Source organism: Anas platyrhynchos, chromosome 1 (assembly GCF_047663525.1).
Source record: "Anas platyrhynchos isolate ZD024472 breed Pekin duck chromosome 1, IASCAAS_PekinDuck_T2T, whole genome shotgun sequence".
NCBI lineage: Eukaryota > Metazoa > Chordata > Aves > Anseriformes > Anatidae > Anas > Anas platyrhynchos.
In genome coordinates, this window is record NC_092587.1 from 56,062,023 (window position 1) to 56,087,670 (window position 25,648).

The 25,648-nt window shown below is 37.7% G+C and overlaps 1 protein-coding gene across 2 annotated transcripts in view; it reads left to right on the forward strand.

The window, feature by feature from the left end:
* Positions 1-25,648, forward strand: part of LARGE1 (LARGE xylosyl- and glucuronyltransferase 1) — a 285,774-nt gene that overhangs the window by 119,987 nt on the left and 140,139 nt on the right. For both annotated transcript variants that reach the window (XM_038180825.2, XM_027449977.3), the window contains one exon: positions 19,779-20,080. In XM_038180825.2, the coding sequence (XP_038036753.1) occupies positions 19,779-20,080 (302 nt within the window). The remainder of the gene's footprint in view (positions 1-19,778; positions 20,081-25,648) is intronic.

Below are 25,648 nucleotides of genomic sequence, written 5' to 3' on the forward strand. Positions count from 1 at the left end.
GTGATATTTCTAAGAGCACTTTACTAGCATACAATCATTTGTATGTTATACTGGTAAAGCATTTCTAGAATGGAAGCAAGTTTACCAGTAAAAAACAAAACCACCACCACCACCAACACTGTACTGATATAATAAACTGTTTCCCAACTCTGTAACATGCTGCTTGTGAACATGATTTTTTTTTCCTGCGGTGATTGTGCACACTCCATGTGTTCACATGCATAACAGTTCAGTCAGGGATTAAATTTAAAGTCAGGGATTAATTTAAACCCATTTCATGGTTTAAGAAGTCTCCTCAGAAGCCTAGGTGTACTGCCTAGAAAGCAAAACTCTGTTTTTTATTTTTTTTTACCAAAATAACAGGGTTTTTAATACAATCATATAAAATCATTAGTGGTTTGTTTGTTTGTTTTCCTGATCTCTGCTGTGAAAAAGGTACTCTTAGGACCTCCTATTGCATTTGAAGCTCGTGAAGCAAAGGAGAAACATTTCCATTTTAATTAACATGATCTTACTTAAGATGAAGTTAATGAGCTGTTCTTCCAAATAGCTTTTTGTTACTATAACATACCCATGTTCTCTATCCACAACCCATATAAAGGTGTTTGATGTACACAATTTTGATATTCCTGTGTTAAACTGGCCTTAACTGCTGCTTGCTATCTTTGAATCAGTAGCACAAAAAGTTCAGCTCTGATTCTGAAATTTTTGAGCACGGACAGCCTCAGAGTCAGTGAGATGAACTATGTAGCCTGAAACTACATTTATCAAAACTCATACTTAACTGCTGACTCACATAATAGGTTCTGTTAGCTTCACAGAGCCAACCATCACTATGTAGGACAAGGCAGTACCTTCTCTCATTTATTAAAATCAGGAACAAGAGTTCAAATTTAATTTTTGTCAGCCTTTTTGTTATCAGTCTAATAAATATAAAACAGGCATTAACAAAGTCTTCAAAGCCAAATTGTTTCAAGACTGTACATAAAAATTAGAAGTGGGCATGGTCGAACCCTTTAGTAGCAGCCACTGAGATACGGAGCATACTCTAGTTTTGTGGGTTTTCTTCTCCTTTGAACTTCCCTTGCATTTCCAGAGGCTTGTCTGCTTACTGAGCATTAGCTGGTACTTGGCTGTCAGAATGGATTTATAATTAGTCTTGGGATAGCATTTTCAAAAGAATATTTAGTCTTGAGATAGCATTTTCAAAAGAATATTAAGTCCCATTTTCAAGAGCAAAGGTAGCCAGTTAGGAACTTCCTTTGAAAGTCATTTAAGCAGTTTCAGAAAGGATAGGTGCCTGAAGGTGTGCCTACCTGCATTGTACACGCATAATTTTCCTTGAAAACCTGGTCTTCTTGAGACTCTTAGGCTCCTCAGTGACTATTTCTTTTAATGGGATGCACTTCTAAATTATCTAAGTGATCTTTACAATATTATTTTAGTCAAAACAGTAGAAAGAAGGGGAAAATACAAAGAATAGAATTTCATTCAGAACTATCAAAGACAGGTGGTTGTCGTTTTTTTTAAACTAAATAGTCTTATTCTTCATCACCTAGATGAAAACAATAATTATGGGTGCTTTTCTTTCTCATCATTCCTCCATTCCCCTGTCTACACTGGAAACAGGAATAAGGAGCAAGGAAAAATGAAAATGGTTTTGATTGCCAGAGTTTTCTTGACAGCAGGGGAATAAAAAGGTTTCAAATTAAGATTAAAAAAAAACAGTTTTGTTAGAGCAATTCTTCACAGCAAGCTGTTGTGGGAAAGAGTTCTCAATCAACTGTCTTAATAATTCTGACCTGTGATATGAGTGGTAGGATTCCCCCTCATCTGAATTATAGTTAAAGGGATTCGCTACTGCTTCTTTTACTGAAGTTAACAATTTTCTTTTTCCTCCAAAGAAAGTGCTTGGTGAGATGTCACTGCTTAAGGAGAGTTGCTCTTATATAAATATATCTATATCTGCTGTTCTAGATTTGTATCTCATACTTCTTAGTAAATCAAATATTACAAAAAGGTTAGGTGGTAGGAACTAGTTCACTATTTCTCCAGGATTTTATTGTGCCCTGAAATTGGGATAGGAGAATTTAGTAAGAGTAAAATATGTGCTTTTTAGATTCCCCTTAAATTTAGTAGTCTTATGAGTGTGTGAACTCTTTTTCTTCAACAAATTAGCCAAAAGTCTACCACATATGGTTTTCCCTTGAAAATTTTAAATTAAGGTCAGCTTGTGCTGTGCTTGTCTTAAACTCGTTATATATTTTTGACATCCTCACCCTAACAGCTCCATGGCTGGGGTTTCATTATACTTTTTTTCTGGTTCATGTGTTCTCTCTTATAAATTGGTTTTGTGCCTCGCTCTCTTTTGCTATTTTATTTTTTACGGGGGAATGTATGAAATGTGACCTAAAGTTACTGATTTTCATGTTTCTTGAAGCAGCGCTTCACTGCTCTCTGCATACTCCATTGCCCTAATGGTTTGAGCTCTACTTCCTGAGCACATATATAAGCCCATCATTGTACCCTGCTCTAGGTTCAAAATCTCCATGCACTGAAATTCAATCAGCAAGATAGTCATTGTGCTGTATTGGTAGCTTTAGTTGATATGATAGGAGTGGTCAAAAAGGGAACAAGGTGCAGTCTACCCTTTATGCTACCCAAGAGGCACAAGACAAGGTGTTCAATTGAAAAGCACTGTTGCCTCACCTGTTCTGACTGGTAATGGTCATGAAAGTATCATGGATTATTTCTGCCTTTTCAGTAATGTTGCTACTGAAACGATGAAAGTTCCAGATGGGATTTTGTTCTCTAGAAGCCTCTTTATAGACACGCGTATAATGTTAATGTGCCAGTCCCATATGTATCCTAACATTCTGTATGTGACTGTAGTGGATCAATTCCCCAGATACATAGAAGTCTCTGTTAGTCATTTTTTCTCAATTTTTTCATGATCCATTTAAACTGAGATCACTGACTGTATAAGCCTTCAAAGTCCTTGTAAATTTTACTCCCCTGAACAAATTATCTTTCTACTTCCAGGTGAAACAACAGTGCTCAGTATGAGTTATAAGGGAGGGAAGTTATATTTCCTGGACAAGCAGAGCTCTGTCAGCCATGCCATCATCTTTTTATTGTACTTACCCATCCGCAAGGATCATTGCAAGTTCTTTTTGGCTCTTGTTTTCTCACCAGCTCATCTCAGTAATTTCTTTTTGATCTCCCCTGAAAGTTCAGTAAGAAATCAAACACCTTGTGCTTCAGAATACAAGTTGAAACTCCTGTTGTCAGCAACAATTTTTGGTTCCATTTGACATCAGTTAGCATAATCTCTCCTCATGGATCATATTTTCTAAGACTTCTGCTTGATGGCTATGCTGTGGCCATACCCTACTCTCTGTTCTTTCTTGAGTTGTAGAAATTTGAGTGACTTGAATATATCAGCTTTTAGTCCCAGTAAAGTCTATTAAAGCAGGCACTCTAGAGCAGCCCTCCTCAGGAAAGTTGTGTGCCATGGTTGTTGAAAGGATTTCCTGAGACATTGGCCCAGTCAGCTTAGGAAGTTCATACTCCTTGCCCATACTCCTACTCATTCTCCTAAGCAACTGCTCATTCCTGCTCTTCCCTTCTCACATAATCTTGTAAACTTTGTGGGACTGTGCTAAAAACAAGATTTAAGTGGTCTGCATTAAAAACAGCCCATTCTCTGTGGTGGTAGGGAAAAAAGCTTGGAAGTTCCTGAGGCCTGTGCATCACAGTAGTACTGTTTGACAGGCCATTGCCTCTGCAAACTGGAACTGTAGTTATGTGCTCTCAGGAGAAATCTTTGTTTCGTTTTGTCCTGTAAACATGTGAGGCAAACAAAGGCAGAAGTAATTCTGGTATTTCCCAAATTTTCAGTGCTTATACTTGGAAATCTTATATTCATTCCACATAGTACTGTTATATTTGATATAATATCAGCGCGTATTCTTGAAGTCCCTTTCCCTCCCAGCATTTTTGTCCCCACTGAGGGGAACAACAGATTAATGCATTCTTAGGATTTAATTTGTTCCCTTTCTTTCCAGGGAATTTGCCTGTAGCAGTAGCACAAACTATATCCCTGTGCTCTTTTAAAAGTACATTTTTTTTCTTTCAGCCATGCAGCACCAATTTTGAGCATTCCAGAGTGTAAGCATATTTTCCTTATCATCCTGCTTCATATCCTACATATAACTTGAGATTTTGGGAATATATATCCCTATCAGAGAGCAAATGAGTGAACAGCGTGCAGAGCATTAATAAATGAACCTGACTAGTTTTACCCATAATTGCACGACTCTTGTCATTAGAAGCTATGCAGACAAGAGTTTTGATAACTAAAAAGGATTTCTTTTAACCAGGTTTTCTTACATCTTTTTCCTTCAAGTAGAGTGTTAGTAGATGAAAGAATAATTTTAGCTACTTTGCCATTGCATTTAAAACTTCTAAGCACTCTCTCTCAGTAACATCCGTAGTTCAGTGCCAACTTGTTTAGATTTATTTCACCAAAGGAAAGGCAAGTAGAGAAAAAAAAAAAAGAAATGTAAAATAAACAATATTAATAGTACCTCTATGGTCTGTAGTTTACAGGTTTTATGGTAAAAAGAATATACTGTAATTTTTTTGTTTGTTTGTTAGTTGCCATGGTGCGTATGAAACAGTCAGTATTAAGAAAGGAAAAAAGCATTCCTGAGGTCACACAACAGCCTTAGAAACCATCCCATGACAGACAGGGGAACATTAGGACAATAACTATCTCAGATTGCATTTGCTGATTGCTAGTATTAGCCCCTCTAGAATACAAAAGTGACTCCCACCTTCTCTAGACTGCTATTTCACTGGGAGATGTGCCCACTTAAGCAAGTACTGAATTTTGCACAACATCTTAGAAGATTTGAAAGCGAAGGCTCAGCTGTTATGTTTTAGGCTGGATTTATAGATGAATTTCTATTGAAGTTAGAGAGTCCTCACCTATATTAGATGCTTTATGTCTTGAATAATTCTGTCACTTCATTCCCTATTTAATTACTTTCATTCTTCCCTAATTGAGTTTAGGGTAATAACTTTGATAACTCAGACACCATCTGGCATGGGAATATAGATTTCATAAGAAGAAAGCAACAGAATTACACTCAAATCTCAGCTATGTTTTTTCTCTCCCTTTTTACAGAAATTATCAAAAACAAGCATTAAAGTATTGTCATTTCACAATTTTCAAAGAAACGTGCACTATACAAAATCCAGTGATGTATAAGTACAGAGTGTACCTTACAGAATCCCTCCCATATACTCATTCTGTTAAATAAAATAAATAATAACATGGTTGTAGCTATGCCATTGAGGCTTGAAATGAGGCTTATTTTCACATCTCTTGTGTGCAGCTGATAAAAGCCAGTCACTTAGATTAGATATACCTGGGCTGCCTGGGGCTGAGTAAGGCAAGAATTGATGAAAATTCATTACATAAGCATTTTACACTGGCTAATCCATAGAGCAGGATCAGCATCAGCCTATTATGAGGGATTACAGTCTGCACAGCCACACAGAGGATGAATATAGAATTTGCAGAAATTTCAAAATGAAGAAGGGAATTGGGGAATGGTACAATCTGAAATTAGGAATTAAGGATCATCAGGACCTGATTAAGAGCCAGATCCAAGGTGCTTGAACAAGAGAAGCAGAGAAAGGGAAAAAAAAAAATCAAGAAAGGAAAAGGGACAGCTGTGAAATAAAATATACATTAATTGCTATCTAACAGATAGCAATTGATGTATTGATAGCAATAACCCTGTCTGAGTTAAACCTTAGCTTTTTGAGCGCTATAATGTGACAGGATGGAATTCCTATCACTTCACTTTTGTTTGAACATTTTTTCCTGGGATCTGGACGGCTTATGAGTGCCCTGAATCGAGAAATAGAAAACCCTGTTATGTGTACTGATGAGGTATCAGTGAAAATGATGTGGTTTTCAGTATAAAACTTCTCCTGCATAGCTCTCTCAAAGATAATTTCAACAACAACAAAAGAGGCAATAATATTTTGTGTATTTATTTATCTGGCCTGATACTTTTGTCTTGAAAGTGTGAAAGTTCTGCTGAAAATTACCACAGGTTACTTAGTGCTACTTGAAATGCCTAACAACAATTACGAGTGGTTTTGAAAATGCTGTTCAGGTTGAATTGATGATTGTACCACACCTATCACACGCATGTTACAGATGCTGGCCCTTCTGCTTACCCAGCCTAAGTGACACGTCAGCTGCTAGGGAATGTACACATCACAGTAAAGGACAGGTTGTTTTAAGAGTCTTAATGAAAAAATGACATTGCTAGTTCAAAGTGTTAAAAAATCACAATTCATGATATCTGAAATTAGAAGTTTTTAAGAGCTTTGTCTCCTGATTTTTGCATCTGGACAGGTCATACTTTTCTAAGATTTATCCCACAGAGGTGAAAATGAGATCTTACTGCAAAGGAAACAAACAGGCAGAAAGCACTGATATTTTCTCATGTAACTACAAGATTTGACTTCCCAGTCAATATAAAATATTGCAAGGTTTTAAATACAATTTTAAAAGCTGGAAGTATTGAACATGGGCAGCAACTTTGTTCTCTTTTTACATGTCGTGTGCTTCTTACATGTTGAGTGCTGCAAGTTGGAAAAAAATGTAATGACTGTCACAAAATTATATATAGGTCTTCAGGCAAGTCTGGAATTTTACTTTCCCTATTGGTTGGATTCAGTCAGATTATTCAGAAAAAGACAGAAAGTCATTGTCTGGTAGAATCTACAATAAATATTTGTGCTCCCCAAATAAGAAACTAAATCATTTCTGTAGAAAGTACTAGTGTGAGTTGCTAGTATGAATTTTCAGTACATGCCTGATGAAGTTACAGTTTCTCAAAAGAGGAAAGGCAGTCTCACAAAACAGAAAATATAACATTCAAATGTCCTGCCAAGGAAAATATTACTGTAAGGGACAGAATACGTATTACATACTGACTGAAATGTAGGCTTTTCTTCAAAGGAGCACGCATAGTTGCAGCTGTCATAACTCAGTTCCTGTAGTATTTTAATGATACCAGAGGATGGCATAAATTAAAAAGTAAACCTGATAGTAATACCATGATAAAGTGTTTTTATTCCATTGTCTGGCTCATCTTTTCCTGGGCCGGTGGTCCTAATTTAGAAGGGAGGAGGCCATGTTACCTTTTGTGATGCAAGGATATGTACAGCAGCAGCCTGTACTCAAATGGGACAGAAGGGTGAAGTAAGCCATGTTCTTTTAGCATTCATTCCTCAACCTTATCTTATACCAGTTCTTAAATGTTGATTCTTGCATCTAGATTTGTGGAAATTAGTATGGAATATGTTACTAAAAATAATGATGAAGATCCTTTCCTTCTCCTAGAATAAGATGGGAGTAAATGAGAAGGGAAGCAACTTCGTTTTTGTTGTTGCTGTTTTGTGTTTTTTTTAACTTGGTTTTAATCCCTTAAAGGATTTTTACAAATAAGGTTTTTTATGTAGCTGTTGGTTTTTGTTTTCTTGTTCATGTCTGGTTGTTCTTTAGGCATAAGGTGTTTTGATTTGTTTATGTTTTTAATATGAAACAATTCTGGTTAAGTCTCCATCTATTCTACTTAGACTTTAAAGTAACAAAAAGATATTGCAAATAATAGAAATGAATAAATCTCTGATTACATTAACAAAGGAAGATGAATAGGTATCTTAATGAAAGTTCATCAACAGAAATAAAAGAAAATTGGAAGACTCCAATTTATAGCTACACCTCCACCCTTTACATCAAAACAAAATACAAGAATTTCTGTAAATACCTCCACCTCCAGATTCTCATTAGTCCAACACAAAAACTTGTCACAGACATCAATTAGTCCATGGTATGTGTCACTGTAAAAAGCTTATGGCTATCAGCCCTGATCACACTCTATCTATCAAAAACATCATTAAAAATGACACACACATTTGTACTTACTAAGGAGTACTCCCATGGTATATTCTGCTTTTGTGAGAAATTCCCGGAGATAATGCAACGTAGAAATGGAGAGATAACAAAAAAAAAAAAAAAAAAAAAAAAGCCTGGAAAGTGTTTACCTGAATATGTATGGATGCCATGAATATTGAGCACTGCTGCCCTGATTGTATAGAGCAACTTTTTTTTTTTTTTGCACAGTAAGTAAATGTGTCAAGGGGCTTGACTTCAGTGCTGTGCTACACAATAGACATATTCTTTATAATCCTTACTTAAGATCCTAAAAATATATTAAGATGTTTCTGTGCACTGGAGCAGAAATTTGAATTAGTCTCAAAGAAATGCTTCATGTGTTACAAGACAAAATCTTAGTAGGCAGAACATCTAAATCTTGCTGTCGGTGTATGTTATTTAACCTCAATAAACTTGTGGCTGCTCAAAAACGAAAATTTTCATTTGCTTGCAGCATGGGAAGCTCTGCTGGGTTGTGATGGGTCACAGGGGATATGGCCCACATTTTGACCTACCACAGTACAGCAACATGTACAAATGTTACAGTATAAAAATGACTAACAACACCATGCTGTATGCACGGAGAATATCATGAAAGATTAGACCTATGCTTGTTTTCATTGAAGTCACTGAGTTTTGCCTTTTGACTCACTAGAAATAGGTTGCTTTCCTCATGTTTGTAACAAAACAAGAATATCATAAAGAAGAGTGACTTCCTCATGTTTTATGGGAAGCCTAGGTCACAGATGGAAATGAAATCTGTATAAACCTGATATATCTAATATAAATTTGATTCTGTACATACTTGTTCTATCATTGTAGAATGAATATCTCTAATACAGTAAATCTTTTTTTTTTTTTTTTTTAATAAAACGTAAGTTCATGCAAAAAAAAAGAAGTTCCATGTTAACACGTGAATAGAGTAGTCAACATAACAAGGAGATTGTAGTCCAGAGGTAGATGTTTGGCCACACTGAAACTAGTTCTGAAACCACAGTTGATTTCCTTGGGATCAAGGTACTACCTCTGTCATCAGAATGAAGAGTATATTTTCTAGGGATTTTTTTTCTCTTTTTGAATTTAATTATTCCCTTCTGTGTATATTATGGATTATTAAGATTTTAAAAATGGAATTTTTATTTTTTATGAAACACAATATATTGGCCAGCTGTGACTTTCTATTTGGAAAATGTTGGGAAAGTTAGAAAATAACCTATTTAAGATTCCAGTGAGCTGTATGGATAGTTCATTTCTCTTTAATGTAATTGAACCTTGTGAAAACAATCTACTTTTAGCTAATTTGCAAACTGTTGTTCTAGGTTTTATTATTATTATTATGATTTATATCTACTGTTTTAAAACATTATATGTTTAATTTCTGATGTCATAGCCATGACAGGTAACCTACTGTGTGCATCACTGCTGTGATGTTTTTTCTTCCCAAGGTGTGTTAGAAATATTGCTGCATATAGTACATGATGATCTGTTATGACATTTTTCTCCATGAGGAGGACAGGAAACTAACTCATGAGCTATTTCATCTCTTGTCATAGGTAAAGATAAATGTCATAACACTGATCAGCCTTCATGTGTTCTGAATGTGCAGTTATTTGCATTTTCCCTCACTGTTCTTCAGGACTGAAGTGGCTTAAATGACAGGTGCAGCAAATGAAAAGTGCTGAGAATGTGTGGGGAAAACAGAAGATTCTCAATACTGAAAGATATTAATAACTTATGCACTGATATGTCATTGGTGAAATAACACTGATGTTATTTCATAACATCACATTAAACTAGAAATACAAACTAGCAGTATTTCTGTCTGCATGTGTAATCTTCAGATGCATTTAGAAAGAAGACAGATCATTGTTTTGAAAATCTGTTCCTTCTATTTGCCTTATATATATATATGTGTGTGTGTGCTAATATCTGATGTTATTGGCCACAGCTCTATCAGATTTGAGGTTCTTACAGATCTGGTTCCTCAAAGGCAGAAACGTGCGATACAGGATTTGGATTTTTTTTCTTGATCCTTGAACAATCCTTGATGGTCAATCAGTATTCAGACAATCTCCTTTTCCAGCAGAATCAATCAAAATACCAGTGCATGGTTCTCTGATGGCATCTCTGTGCCAAGAGAGATTAAGGGATATAACATGCTTTCCAGCAGGTTTCAGCAGCACCAACCAGCCTGAACTAATACTGCAGCATTTCTGCAGATGTGTTGAAAATCAACTTTTGAGACTGCGTGTAACAGTGCTACCAGGTGACTTATAGCAATGTGCATAAACTTTAATATGGCTAAATCTGAAATTAATACTTAAGAGCCTAAGTGCCAGGTTTCAAAGAGGCTGACCACCTGCACTTCCTTAGGTCTCCATTTTTCAACACACCTCCCATGTTTAACCAAAACCAAACTCTGATATCTTTTATTTTCCTATTCTGTGGTGATGTAAAGCATTCAAGGCTGTTAATAGTAAGCTTATGGTGAACTCTTAAACCTAAGTGGTATAGAAGCTACACTGGGGCAGCGTCATGGATTACATAAAGATCTTCCCAATTCTGTTGCACGTTTCCATATCCCTAAAGGAAATATGCCTATGGATTCCTCTAATATTAAGCAGGTCTGGGTATGCCTTGTCTGTCAGGCAGTTAGGAAAATGTGGAGGATTGCATGCACAAATGTAATCTACACATTGTGTGCCTATCTGGATTCATGATACATTTTACTAGGAGAGCATGGCAGATATCCAAGAATCACATTCAGGAAATGAAGTTCTAATTGGGAGAAAATGAGATGAGAGAAAACTAAAGATAGGACCACATCATGATACTCAGTATTCCTTTGGAGGAAGGGCCACATCCAGATGTCATTGGCTGTCTAGGAATTCCAGGTGACCAGGCTCTCTTGGCATGGAACAGCTGTTAAAACTTCTTTTAAAGATACTAGGAAGCTTAGGTAAATGTTTTGAGGTATATGCAAAACTCTGTCATATATTATTTTGTTTATTAGGGAGTTCCTCATTGCACTTTATGGTTGCATTTTAACCGTTATACTGGGTTAGCACTGCATTTTGCTCCAGCTTTTAGATGTCAGTATGTGTAAATGCATTGCTTCTGAATGGCTGGCCTGATGAGGGTAAGGAAGGATATGCAAAGCAGACTCTCTTGTCCAGGTTCCCCCAATCCAAGTGCTGTACAATCAGGAAATGCATTATAACATCCATTGTTGCTTCAGCAGGGAAAGTGTGCTTTACATATGCAAATACTGCTCAGAAGTTTAACTTAATAATTATCAGCTGGAGTCTATTGATGAACAGCTGAGGCAAATCATCAGCATCAGAATCTGAATTAACTACTACTAGGCTTTGATTGAGCATACTTGTCTCATGCTTCTGGTTACTGTGGCAATTATAGAAACCTATAGGTATTTTTATTATATTTTCTAAGCTTATAGATACTTATTTCTTATGCTCCTAAAAAGCACTGTAAAATGCTGAGTATTAAACTTTTTCCCTTCCTTTCTCTTTAACAGAGTTTTACTAAGCAGGAACCAACACTGAAGAGGTTTAGTTTTTACATACCACTACCACGAATGATAGTCACAGAAATGTGTACAGCTGTGGGGATGCATTTGGGTGTGTGCTTTACATTAAAGAGTTGTAATGGTAGAATGTGTATCCTGCTAAATCAGGGCCTGAGAGGTTACATTAACACTGAGCTCACACCTAAACAGAGAGTAATCTGGGGGCATAAGATAATCCAAATGGTTAATGAAAAAAGCAATGCGGCTCCTCCATAGGAAATCTTCACATTAACAGATCACATTGTCTTTCCTCCCACTCCTACTGTACACCAGGGAAATTCAGCTGGCTACAAATACTTACCCTGCAGATATCATTCATATGCCTTTTCCTAAGTGTGCTTTATTATTCACATCACACTCCTACGGTCCCTCCACAGCTTCCCTTCTAATTATTCCCCGCTTGCCCATTGCCATGAATAACCAGTGGCATTCACCCACATTCTGCCATTTAAGGCAGTTAGCAGTCCGTCCTACTACGAGTTGGATTGCTCATTTTCCAGGAGGTGTCACAATTTATTTAAATTCATCCAGAATACAACTGAAGGTTTATAAATGAGTCGCTGGCTTCATCTTCAGGGCACAGACACCCACTGGACAGCGTTTTGTCTCTGCCCCCGTGGTGGGGCTGGTAGAGGGGATTGCTTCAGGGCAGAGACAGTCAGGCCAGCTTAGACCAGCTCCAGTGACCCTTTAAACCGAGTTGGATGCTTTGCACTGCAGGAGATAAGAAGTGTTACATGACCCTTTCAGACAGCTAAGCTGTGGAAATGGTGACCTGTATCTGGATGGTGCTAATGGTTCGCCGAGGGTGATGATGTCTGCTACAGATCTAAAAGGAGTCATTTATTTGTGCTCCCAACTGACCACTGCTAATTGCAATGTGCTTAGTTATGACCAAAAGTCATTGCTAACTGATGACTGATCATTGGCTCTGTAAATCAGTGCTTCTTCCAAAAATACTGTAGGCAGCACCTCAGGAACCTGGATACTGTGGTCATGGACAGAAGAGGTATTGATCCTCTTCTCCTGTCTCTGCAGTATTCCTGCAAAACTTTGTTGTAGGAGTTTTCCTTCCTGTACCTGTTTAGTGTCTGAACATCTGAGCCTTCCAGGTTGTCACATTGGCAATGTTTACCTGTGCATAAAGCTTTTGAAAAGAAAAAGAATATCCCTCTAGCTTTATGGAGCAAGAGCTTCCTTTTCTTCTCTGTCTCCTCCCCTTCCCCAACTGTTACAGAAGTAGTTTGCCAAAAAATCAACATCTTTACAGGATTGGGGCTTGGAGAAAATAACAATTCATCAAGAGCACAGATGGCTTATTTAGAATCTAATAGGTATTAAAACATTATTTTCCCCAAGCTTTACTCCTGATATTGATAACGTGTTATCTTTGCCAAGTTCCCCTCTTGATAACGTGTTATCTTTGTCAAGCCAAATCCCTGATAAAATCTTATTTTCAGTCAGTGCTTACTCTGATAAGACATTATTTTCTTACATCTCCACTCCCAGTGGAAAGTGGGGAAATGTTATTTTTAGTCCTTTTCTTGGAGAGGCATATATTTTGTCACGGCAGTGCAAAACAGGGAAAGGAAGGATGACAAGAAAATAGAAGAAAGGAAAAAAAAGCCATTGTATTCTATAAAAGGAAATGAGTAAGTCACGTTAAAACTTATGGGCTCTTTTAAATTTCCTAATAAGCTGACATTCTTAATGTTTCATTTGAAAAAATGAACTATTAAGAGAGCCATAGCCATATTCAGAAAAGATGCAGTATATGTTTAGGGTTTCTCTCCCTCTTTCTTCTTGCATTATGTTGCTACATAGTTTTTCCTTTCATAGAGTATTTTACAGTTTACCATGCCTATTATCCCTCTTAGAAGTAACAGAATTAAATTCACTCAGCCAACGTACAAGCAGCTCTCTGCAGCAATGCAACATGATGCCATCATTGATGATACAATTACAAACTTTCTGAGACACAACCCCCTGCCTCATTTTGTGTGCACAGCAAATGCAGCAAATGGTTCTTGGACTCCTGCTTAGGTTAATTAAAGAGATTGGAAGGTGTGCCATGAACAAGGCATGGAGTGCAGAAAGAAAAGGGATGCTTTGTACTTTATGAAGCTGAATCTGCCCTGGAAAATTGTTTAAGAATACCACTGAGTTCATTACATGATCTTCTTAAAACAAAGCTATTACAAGTGTCTTAAAACAAAGCTATTAAAAGCATCTGCTAACTCTATTTTTTTTTCCATTATCTGTGGTTGTAGACTCAGGATATGGTTTACAAAAATGTTAAGCATATACAGTTGCATATAGACATGATGAGGCCTGCCTTCTGAACAAATGAAGTGCAAAAAAGGTATTTTTTTATTCTTCAGTTCTCAATTGTGCACCTAGAACTAGTATTTTCTTTTGGCCTTAGGGGCTCCACAACTTCTCTGCCCTGCCTGTAAAGAGGAACTAATAGCACTTTTCCCTCAAATAAATTAGAAAAATGAGTGGTTGACATATGTGCAGTATTCAAGTATTATAGTGATGAGCATCATACATGTAGGGCAATGAGGAAATAAGTCTTTTTTTTCAGAGCTGGGTGTTAGTGGTCATAAATTTCATGATGAGATAAAACAGGCCACCGAGCACCTGTGAGCACCATCCACCCTGTGCACACAGTGACACCAAGTTCTTTGGAAAAATGTAGTGATCATGCAATTAGCAATCCTGTCATCAGGCACAAGGGAACGACAGCAATGACTGGACAGGAAACCATTGTTTCCACATGTCCAAACTTCACATGTCCAAATTTCTGAGTGTCTGATATGCACACCTAATTGTGGTTATAGGGGTTTGTGTGTGATACATATAACTTCCAAATCTATTGAGTGTAGAGGATTATTCAAGAGTCAGAGCATCCTCACTGTGACATCTTTCAATGATTTAACACTCAGAATCACCTCACATCACAGTAGATGAAGTTCTTTGTTCATAGATCTAGAATAAATTGCCTAGGCTATATTCCACTATTCAGATGATTATTTGGGCTGGGTTTTCTACTTCCAGCTGAGATCACGCTGCAGTGATGTACAAAAAGATGTAGGAGAAAAAAATGCCTTGGTGGATGTGGGAATAGGTGTCTTCGGATGCCTTAGCATCTACTTGTGTAGGTATATAACTTAAAGTATCAAACAGTTAACTAAAAGGACTTTATTCATAGCAGCCCATATAATCAAATCTACCAGAGCATCCCGCTGAGCAACATCACAGTGCTAAGGTGGTAGATGATTAAAGCTGAGCTAGAACTCCAAAAGAAAATGGATAGTTTATCTGCTTACACAGAGCTTATGTGTCTCGAAGAGTCCTGACTGCAGTCTTTATTTATTTTTTTATTTTTTTTTATTTATTTCCCCTTGGGGTCTATGGAATTCTCAATAATGTTCTTTATGGGGAGAAAAATATCCATGGAGTGAACTTCAAATTATTTTGTTCATGGCCTTAGCAGGGGGAAATTCATGAGGGTGAACTCATGAGGCCCGCTATCCTGATTCTTTCTGCATAATGCTGGCTTTTGGTTAAAGTTGTTGCACCACTAGCCCTCAAAGGGTACACTGATAATGCTAATTTTCAAATGTGAGCAAATATGAAATGGAGGAGTGATGTTTTCTTGCATCTGTAATCAGACAGACTGAAACATTATCTGGGAGCAGCATGACTTCCTCTTATCTCAGAGGCAGCCTAGAGTTCACTGTCATCAGTTAATTCATTATGAAGGCATTCCACACTATTAGGCAGGGGACAAATAATAGCTAAAACACACAGAAACCTCTAGGCCTTGTAAAGATGCCAAAAAGCAAGTAGTTTGCCCTTAAGAAGAAATGTAAAAAATTAAGGGGAAAAAAATCCCACAGCTTGCTATATAAATTACCCTGCCTCTGTTAGTTCCTAACTTTTCAGTATTTGAGCTCAGATCAGTCGTCTGAGAAACTAAGGATCCCTGCTTCTGCATTTGTCTTCTCTTCTGAATCAGGGTGATTTTTTCTTTCCTTCATTCTGCTGCTTTCTCCCAGCCCTGCAGTTAACCTGTGGCTAAATTATGCTCTTTCCCCAGCAAGCTTCCAGTGCCTCTGGGTCCTTTTCGGGACTCTTTTCTCTCCAGGTCTCATTATTGCAAAGCTAGGGACCTGGTGTTAATGCTTATCCTTTAGGTTTTGTCTATAAGAAAATTCCACTGCTTCAGTCCTTCTCCTTCCAAATACCCTGTGCTGGATTGCTTTCTCTAGGCTTTATTTCTTCTATTATCTTAAGGTGCTCTGCTTAATAATAAGGTTTAAAGACATCTCTTGCCTTAAGCACAGGCAACTCTACATATAATCTATCCATATAATCTATTGTATATTGGCAAGTTTTCTGAATTGTTGTACCTACTGTAATGGTAAGTCATTGGCTGCTGTCAACCACGAAACAATTATTCAAGTTTGTGGGCTTTTTTTTGGTTTGTTTTGTGGACAGTGTAATTTTGTAGGTCATTTTTATTTCTTTGGTACAGTTTTATTAGCACAGAAAGTCTGAGGTAAAAGGCTTGACACAGATAGAAAAAATATATTAAGTCTGAGACTGCCGAGGCCCAAAAATAGCCCCAAATGAAGTATAAAAAAATATAGCTTTATTATTATTTACTGCAGCATTCAAAAGTGTGCTACTTCCGTCAGAGCACAGCAATGTTCCTTGCAGTGTTCCCTGGGAGATCTCTTGTCCAAAAGTCACACAGACCTCGTTATATGTTATGTTATTTTATTTTGATTTAGATTAGATAAAAACTTCCTAGACATCAGCTAGAGCACTCTGCCAGTTACTTAAAACAATAAAACTGAAGTGCAGTGCAATCAGTTTAACATTTCTACCATGCTGCATGCACAGTCCATCAAATACTAGCAGTCCCTTATATTGTTGGCTTCTTCTTCAAAGGTGAGGTGAAGCACACAACCCTTCCATTGCCTTGAAAGCCAGTTGAAAGCAGAGCATGTGTTGGCGTTTATCTGCTGAGCAGGAGCTCCCAAGGGACATCTTGCTGTGTCTGTATGCTCACTGAAGTCAAAGTATCTTCACATGCGCAGTCCTGGTAATAGGGCTTAAATCAAGCAGCACCCTGCCAACCTCAGGCTGCAAAAATTATGAGCTAGACCTTCCTAAAATCAGTATTTATGACAGAAATTGGTTGATTTCTGAGATTTAAGATTAAACTCAGTTCACTTCTGATTCTATGCTTCCATTTCAAATGGGTCTTTTGATTGTCACAGTGCCATTTGCAGCAGGGAGTTGATGTGTTGTAAAAATACCAGATACATCAAGATACCTGAGAACAGTCAGACATACTAATAAAAATTAAAACAGTACGTGTCCAGCTGTATGAACCTTGATCAAGTTATCCCAGAAAATGGCTTGGATTTAGCACTTCGTAACAAAACACGGATAACTTGCACAGTAAACCAGCACATTTCAAGTAGTTACATATTTCAGCTAGATGGTTGTGTAATTCTTGATATGATTTTTGTTCTTCCTTTGACATACTGGCACAAATACATGCTACTGAGAAGACAGTAATGGAGTTTGTTGGGATTTAAAGCTAAGGCTGCATAAACACTGAGCTGATCTCTTCAGTTGCTCTAACTTCCAGTCTAAGGCAGTAGATGATATTTTCTTCCTTCAATCTCTCTCAGGCTGTGTTGTATCTTCTAAGGATTGTGTAGAAACAGTTCAACTGTTCTGATGAGTATAGTTTCAACTGGTCTGATGTACAAGATTATCTCTATTTTGTTAATTTTTAATTTTGGCAAAGCAACATGTGTGACCTATAGATTTTTGCCCTTTGAGCAGCTGAAGAGATATCAAGCCTTTTCTACATTTTGAAATTTCAATGAATGTCATCCTGAGATTTACTGCTGTTTCTTTGTATCTTTACAAGTGGTAAATTTGTAAGTAAATTTGAGAAGGTGACAGAACGTGATGAGAAGAATGGGAAGAGATAAGTAACGTTCGTGTCATACTGGATAGTCACTAAGTAGGGAGCTAGGACTGACGATCAAGTTTTTGGCTAGATTTTCATTGTAATTGTATGCCTGATGATAACACAAATAGTTCTTGTGTGTGTGTGTGGAATTGTAGGGGTGCTGTTTTTATCTGAGACTACCTATGCAATTCACTCTTGCTGTCCAGTAACAGGAATGAAATATAAGCACATCCAAATTAGTTTTAGTCTTCCTAGCATGGGTGTTTGTTAGCAGCTGAGAAACAAAGACAGCACAAATCAGCTGTACAACTAAGTATTCAGGCTTTTCCAGGTGAACTTGCACTGTCCATGCCAGAGGCCTTGCAGTTACATTGGCAATTCAGTGTCTTCCAAAAAGGATGGAGAGAGTTAAATCAGTATTTCATTGCACTTCTGATTGTAGCATGGCTCTGTCCTTAATGTAGGCATTTCTGTACTGTTGCACCCCTGATTTTTCAGGCCTTTCAAATCTGCCATATAATTTTTAATACTTGTTTAACGATTCAAGATCCAAAATATCAGCAGCCAAACTTCAGAATCTGTCTCGAAATTTTTTTTCAAGCTCAGACTTCTCCATCAGCTTTGCTAATGGTGGAAATGATAAATTAGAGATTTTTTGCAGGAGAAAGTCTTCAAGTGAGTACAAGATACTCTACCCAAATGTTGCATTAAAAACAGGATAGCTATTTTACATAGATAACAGGATGTGTGTACACCTTCATAACACCACAATGGAAATTTGCAATGAGGTTTTCATTTCTATAGCTGCTTTTTTCATAAACTCGGAATTGTTTGCCATTCATGTAAGTATGAAACAATGGAAAAGAACAAGCAATGAGCAGGTCTTTATAGCAGGGAGATAGCTTTGAGTCAGAGGATGAGAAATGTACTTGTTAAGAAGAACTGCTAAACAATAGCTGCATGATTTCTGTTTTGTAAACCACTCAGGCTTGTGTTTGTTTGATAAGGCCAGGGGGATTCTGTGCTTTGGAGAAACTATTAAATAGCAAACTTTTTTTAATGCATGCAGGTGGAAGGTTATTTCTGAGAAATACCTTGGCATAAGACATTTACATATCTTCACTGTAAAGGAACGCCATGCTGATTGTGTCACTGTGGATAATTCACTGTCTTGCTTTGTTTCATTTTAATTGAACATTTTAAATCAGAGTTTAAATTAAGACTTTTTTTTTTACCACCTTTTAAGAGTTTGTACTGCATATATATATATAATTTTGTTAAACATTATATGAAAGTACATCTCCTTTGACAACATATCAGCTGCATCCATATTTGCTTTCTTAAAATTTGATCGCAATAATTCACTTGGAAGGGTGGCAGAAAGTCTAGTAGTTGTATTTGTAGAGGATCTTGGTTTGAGGTTAATTTATCTTTTTTGTACTTTACACCTAGCTCATTATTAATGCTGTTTTGAACAAAGGTACTTTTTGAAAATTTGAAAGTGAAGTCTTCATATTTCTGGAATATAACTTTTCATTTAAAGGTGTTGAATTGAACAACTTGCATTTTTCAAAATTCTCTTGTCTTTTCCAGGCAAAACACTTTCCAGAATTTGATCCTCATGTGTACTGAATGTTTCTGTCCTTCTGAACTCCTCATTTCTCAGCAAGTGTATAATATTGTGTTGCTGAGCAAGCCCATCTGCTTCTCACATGTGAATCAGCTGGGGCTACTGTTTGGCCTGAAATGGTAACCAAACTGCTGCAGCTCGACTGTGGAGAAATAGGGAATAGGGAAATTATTTTATCTTGGATACGTTTCTAAAATATATTTAACTATATATTAATTGTCTTTGAATTGAATCCTTCTGTTCTTGACTGTCTTCCCAGGCTAGAGACTGGCAGGAAGCCCTATCCAGAACAAAAGAAATACATGCTTATCTTTTAGTTTGATTTTAAAATTAGTAAGACCTGTAGCACACAGACCTTCAGCATCTGCCCAGGTTTACCATGTGCTGAACCATTTCCTTGAAGCTCCAAGCCTGTTCAAAGTGCTGTATTTGAAATACATCCCTGCCTCACAATTATTATATTTATAAAAAAAAAAAAAAATGCAGCTTCTGGTATATTCTGACAGAAGTGTTTTGTTCCCTTCTCCCGCAGATGGGAAGCCAGTGTCACTGTCTCCACTTGAGTCCCAGCCCCACAGTCCTCGTTACACGGCCTCAAGCCAGAGGGACCGCGAGAGCCTGGAGGTCCGCATGCGGGAGGTGGAGGAGGAGAACCGTGCGCTGCGCAAGCAGCTCAGCCTGGCGCAGAGCCGCGGCCCCTCGCACCACCGCGGCAATCACTCCAAGACCTACTCCATGGAGGAAGGCACAGGCGACAGCGAGAGCCTGCGGGCTGGCATTGTGGCGGGGAACAGCTCGGAGTGCGGGCAGCAACCAGCAGTGGAAAAATGCGAGGTACATAAACCACAGAAATCTGCCAGAAACAAAGCTCAATGGGTTTGATTCTTTACAGACGTTGCAGATCATCATCTCCTTCCCCCCTCAGACTTCTAACTCAGAAATCATCCTCTTAAGGACCAACAGGCATTACTTTTTAGATTTAAAAAAAAAAAGAAAAAAAAAACTTTTAAGCATTTAATAATTTAAACATTTTTTTTAATTACTTGATCAGATTTTTTTTTTTTGTCTTTTTCTTTCTTGTGGCCCTGAACCTGATGTAAAAGTCAAAGCTTTATTCCAAGCTGAGTTCCGTGTAGCTGTGCTGTTAAAAGACCTGTAGCAAACAGACCCTGTACATTTCTAAATGAAATGACAGAGGCACCATGTTTTTAAATGCCTTATTCCCTGGTTTATGCACGTCTTCTAGAGTGGCTCAGAGTTTACTGTTAATTATATTGTTGTTTATGGAACCAGTTTATGCTTTTGAGTTGCTTTTCAGTGGTGTATCCAGACGCCACTGTGAAAGCACCTGCTCTGTGGTAGCTGTGCACAAGTGGTAGGTACTGTTAGCAGCAGAGGACCAGAGATCTGATTTTAAGAAGGTGTTTCAGGATTGTTTTCGTTTGACTTTCCCCAGTCAACTGGTGAAAGCATCAAAAATAACTTTCTGCATTTACTTTTACAAATAAGGTAATACAGTATCACCTTTTATCTTGCTTTCTACCACTGGGAAGATAAAAACTGAAAGAAAATAAGTGGGAAAGAAAAAGAAGTCCTAATTAGCTCTTCAGGTAAAGTCTATTTAATAGGCAAATATTGCTTAAAAATGAATTCTCGTTTCCAAGTTCTGGACATCTTTGTCTGTTGCTGTAAATAAATAAAAACAATGTTATTTTAAGGAGAGGGAAAAGGAGGAGTCTGTTTTTCATTTTCCCTCCTCCTGATAATAAGAGTCTAATTTTCCTCCCAAAAGCACTTTAGCATTTCTTTTAATAAGGGAAGGTTCAGGCCATCCATAAACAAACCTTACTTCCTCCTTATTATCATGCCAAGCTGTGATGAGCAGAGACTCAGTTCTGGGTTGTTCAATGTACCAAACTAGTTTGGGATTAAAAAAAAAAATAGTACAGCTTAACGGAGGAATAGTTTAAGTGGTCTTTCAGATTATAATGTGTTTTGCCAATAAATTTACTTGCTCAGTGGGGTTTAGCATTGTGCTGGAGGCAATAGTTATATAAAATACAAAACCTCCCTTTATTTGCCTTTCCCCTATCTCACTGCACACTATTTTGAGAACAAAATAGCTTTTTTTTTTTTTTTCTTAAAAAAAAAAATCACTCAGCAATTCAGTAATAGGAATGGAAGTTAAAATTAAACTTCCTTATTATCAAGTTTGCCAGAGGTCTCATCGTTTATCCTATTACTGTAGATTCTGATTCCATTTTTGTGCAAGAGTGGTATCTTGACTCCATTCACCCTCTGTTTTCAGTGTTTCAGAGGAGTAAACTAAATCTTTTTAAGCTTCTGACCCTGGAATATATTACAGTAAAAGTCAGTGAATTGGGTAGAAAGAGACCAGGAGGAGACTGGGGCTCTGGTGGAGACAAGGAAAGCTAGGGATGGATTGTTTATTTCACTAAGGCAGTTCTTTGAAATTTACTGAAGCTAACATTTCAGAATCTAATTTGAGATGGTCTTTAGTGATGATAAAACATTTGAAAATGCAGTTACAATGAATGAACATTAAATCTGTGATAAAGCTTGATCTGTGCAATTGTGATCTATATCAAACAATTGTGGATTTGTTGTATTCCAGCCAACATTTCCTACTCTCCTACTTTGCAGAAGATGTTACAAAATTCTGATATTATAAAATTGAATAAGCATTATATTGCAGAACAAGATCAGAGTTCCAACCAAATACGTTCTACCTGGAGAGAACAGATCCCTGTCCCCCAACAATTTTAGCACATATTGTGGATATGTAAGTGTAGTCTTTATGCAGTCATAGGCACAAATAGCAGCCTTCATAAGATATAATGCTGATGGAAGCTAACAGAATTACATGACTTTCTTATGATGTCACATCAGTAGTTTTCCAGCTTGTGTTTCCATAAGCTGGGCATTTAATTTGAATTAAGTGTGCATTTATAAATATTTTAGAGAGAGTATATAGAAAATGGTTAATTAGCAATATAGCATTTAGTAGGTTGGCAGAACACTTACAAACATGTGCAGCATTTTTACAGGAATATTTGTGTTGTTGTTATTCTCAGCAGTATTGCTCAGTAGTGTTGAGTATGCGGTGCTCCAGAGACACAAAGAAAAGACACGCACAAACTTAAGACCTATAAAAACACAGGAAAGGCAGATGTTACATGCCTCAGGGAAGCATTTATAGCATATTTACATGCTTATAACATGCTTTTAATACTGCTTAATCACATTCAAAAATTATTTATGAAGAGCTAAACAACTGTAGTGGAATGCCTGGCTAGCACTACTGGAAAATTACCGATGTATGAAATGCTTCACCAAAGACTATTTTTAGCTATAGAAACTAATTAGACTTTATTAAAATCAGTATTTCACCATTCCAAAAAGTTGCCTCTAGGAGGAAAAAAGTAACATCTGTTTATCTAGGTACTTTATACTCCACGACAGCATGGGATCTAAGGCCCAGTTCTTCATGTGGTCTTAGATAGTTTCTTCCAATAAATATCACTCCAGAATGGGCTTATATGAAATACTACTTTCAAAAACAGTTTTTACTTGTCTGTAGCAGCTAAAGCATTAATTTCTAAACCATGTCAGGATGCACCTTGGTTTCATTTTAAACTTTCTTTCCTAAAGAAGCTTAAATTAAATGCCTTTTCAGTACATGGTTTAAGCACTCCTGAAACTGTTTTAAATCAAAAATAGATATCTTTGTGTCTCTGATCCACAACCTATAAGAAGAACAGTGTGGGTAACTTCTTCAGTGTTTTGATTACCTATCCGTATCTCCATGTGTAAGTGAATATAAGAAAAGTGAATTAGAAAAAAATAAAATAAAAACACACACAGAAATAATTCAAGAGTTTGGTAAGTAAGAATTACCATCATTTAAACTTTTGTTCCTGTGAGTTCCATTTTCTAAAAGCAGCTTCAATAAAACACCTGTGTTCAGACTTCTTGTAACATATACTAGTAATGAACATGTCCATCATGCAACTCAAAAAGAGCATTGTAGGAGTGTGGACACTTTCAAGGAGCTCATTTTAGTCTTGCAATGACTTCTGAATATCCAGACTGGAGATGTGTAACTGTAATTATCACCAATCCCAAACAGTGAGGAGCAACTGTAGCACGCAGAGCTTTGGTGTGGATGTTTGGAGGGACATGTTGAACCAAGCAGACAGGCTGCTGCATTGGCTTCACTCCTGAGGTTGTGCGAATCACAGTGGCCCATTTGGGTGAGATCAGATACAGTCCTCTAGCCAGCTGCCGAAGGAAAATGAGGAATTTCAGAGAGCTGGGAAGCTGCTGACCAATTTCATAATCTGAGAGCAGATGCTCACAGTAGTATACTCCGGAGAATGCAAGTTCTTTGAAGTGCTTCCTTCTTCCAGCCACTAGTGACCTGTCTCCCCAGGATAAGGCTACAGACAGCTGCTCTCCTTCTGAACATGTATTTGGGACAAGCATGAAAAAAAAAAAAAAAAGAAATCAGGCCTTTTTCATTAGGAAACAAACACCTACAGACAGTTTGTTTTATTGACCTCATGTTGACTTATCAATTTTCCCATCGATTCTGTTTAACAGTTAAACAAGGGGGTGGAGGGAGTGAGCAACAGCCTTGCAGCATACTGCAGGCAAAAACTCTGAAAAAAAAAAAAAAAAAGAAGGGACTGGGTTTCTATTCTCTTTTAGGATTATTTTTCTTCCTGTGGCTGATGGAAGGCAGTAATGGAAGTGATAAATAGTATCAAACACCACAGAGAATCTGAGCAGAAGATGTATGGATTCCTGTGTCTGAAGAGAAGGATATTCAGCACAGCAGCAAGTGCTGTCTTCTCACCGCTCCCTGTTTCAATCGGCATGCAAGACAATGACACCAACTAAACTAAAACACACCAAGGGATGTCTACTCTTAATTTTGAAACAAACTGATTTAGGAAAAGGAGAACAGATGTGGGCGAGTCCCTGACAGAATTAACTCTCTGATTTTGGGAGGAGTTGTAGGGTGAAGGGAGAGGCTGTGAAGAGAGTGTTTTTGGCAAATAGGGGTAGCACAAAATGATCGTGACAGTGCTATTCCATCAAACCCCATCAAATATTTGTGTCTGGCGCAGTGTCTTCAGGTGAAGTGTTTAAAGCAGGCATGAGAGCATTCTCAGTTAATTTGATTTATATTGGCATTGAAGGCAAGGATCCTCGGTCTTCCAAGAGCCTGAGAAAGGCTAGGTGGCAGCCAGAGAGGATGCAGGGCATGCAGTGTTAGCAAATCAGTGCAGCCACAGGAACCCATGCCCATAAGCATCGTACAAACCACTGCCATAAAAAGTCATTAATAAAAGCAGCCTCTGTTCTCCCCTGTCGTTACCACAAGAGAGAAACCCTTTGCAAAGTGCTGAGAACTCTCAACTCCCATTGACATTAACACAAATTTAAATTGCCGAATACCTCACAGCACTGTTGTCGAAATGCACCGCAGTGTATTTTCTTTCTCCTACCTTTGTGGACAGAGGGTTGCCTTAGTCATTCCCGTCCCCTAAAAACCTCAGATCTTCCCAGCTTGTGGGACACAGTGGGCCTGGAGGCACCTGCAGTATCTGTGTGGGGGCTACACAGTGGCAGGGCGATGTGGCCATTGTATGATTCAAATTGTGCCCTGTACCAGGCAATGCTAATGACTGGGGATATGGGCTCTTTAGCCATGCCCAACACATGCCACCTCCTGCGTAAATCTGCTTCTGTTACAAGCCAGGCTTTGGGAATGTATGACTATGTGAGAAGGCAAAATTCCTTATTTGTTCTCTGCATAGTGGGCTTTCTGTGGAAAATGAGAGCTGTGCGTGTGACAGACCAGCTAACCAAGCTTCAAATGGAAGCCAAATGAGGCTTCCCTGCAGTTTCACAGCTGTGTCCCTGATCGCAGCTCTATGCGGCTGGCATAGTGAACTCTCCTTCATTTCTATGACCACTAACAAACAGAAAAGTATGGAAGCTGGGTCAAAATCTGCTAAGATTTTCTTTTGTTGCCAGGGAATAGCGATGGCTAATTTTAAAACCACAGAAGAGTAACTTAGCAGCATTTTGCAAGTTATTACTTACTGCCTTAATTGTAATGACTAGTAGCACTTTTTTCAATTTTCCCTTTCCTCTTGAACAGATGCGTAAACCTCTGCCTCAGACTAAAAGGGCGGTAGGGAGAAGGGACAGAGTAAGTGAATATTTACCAAGGTGGTAGCATGGGGAGGGTAGTGGGATTGTACTTAATTTCACATTAATGCTGCCCAGTACAGACCATGCTGCTGGTCATAAGCAGAGAGGTGACCCTGTGCCTTTGCAATTAGTGTCCTATCTTATCACTGGGGCACA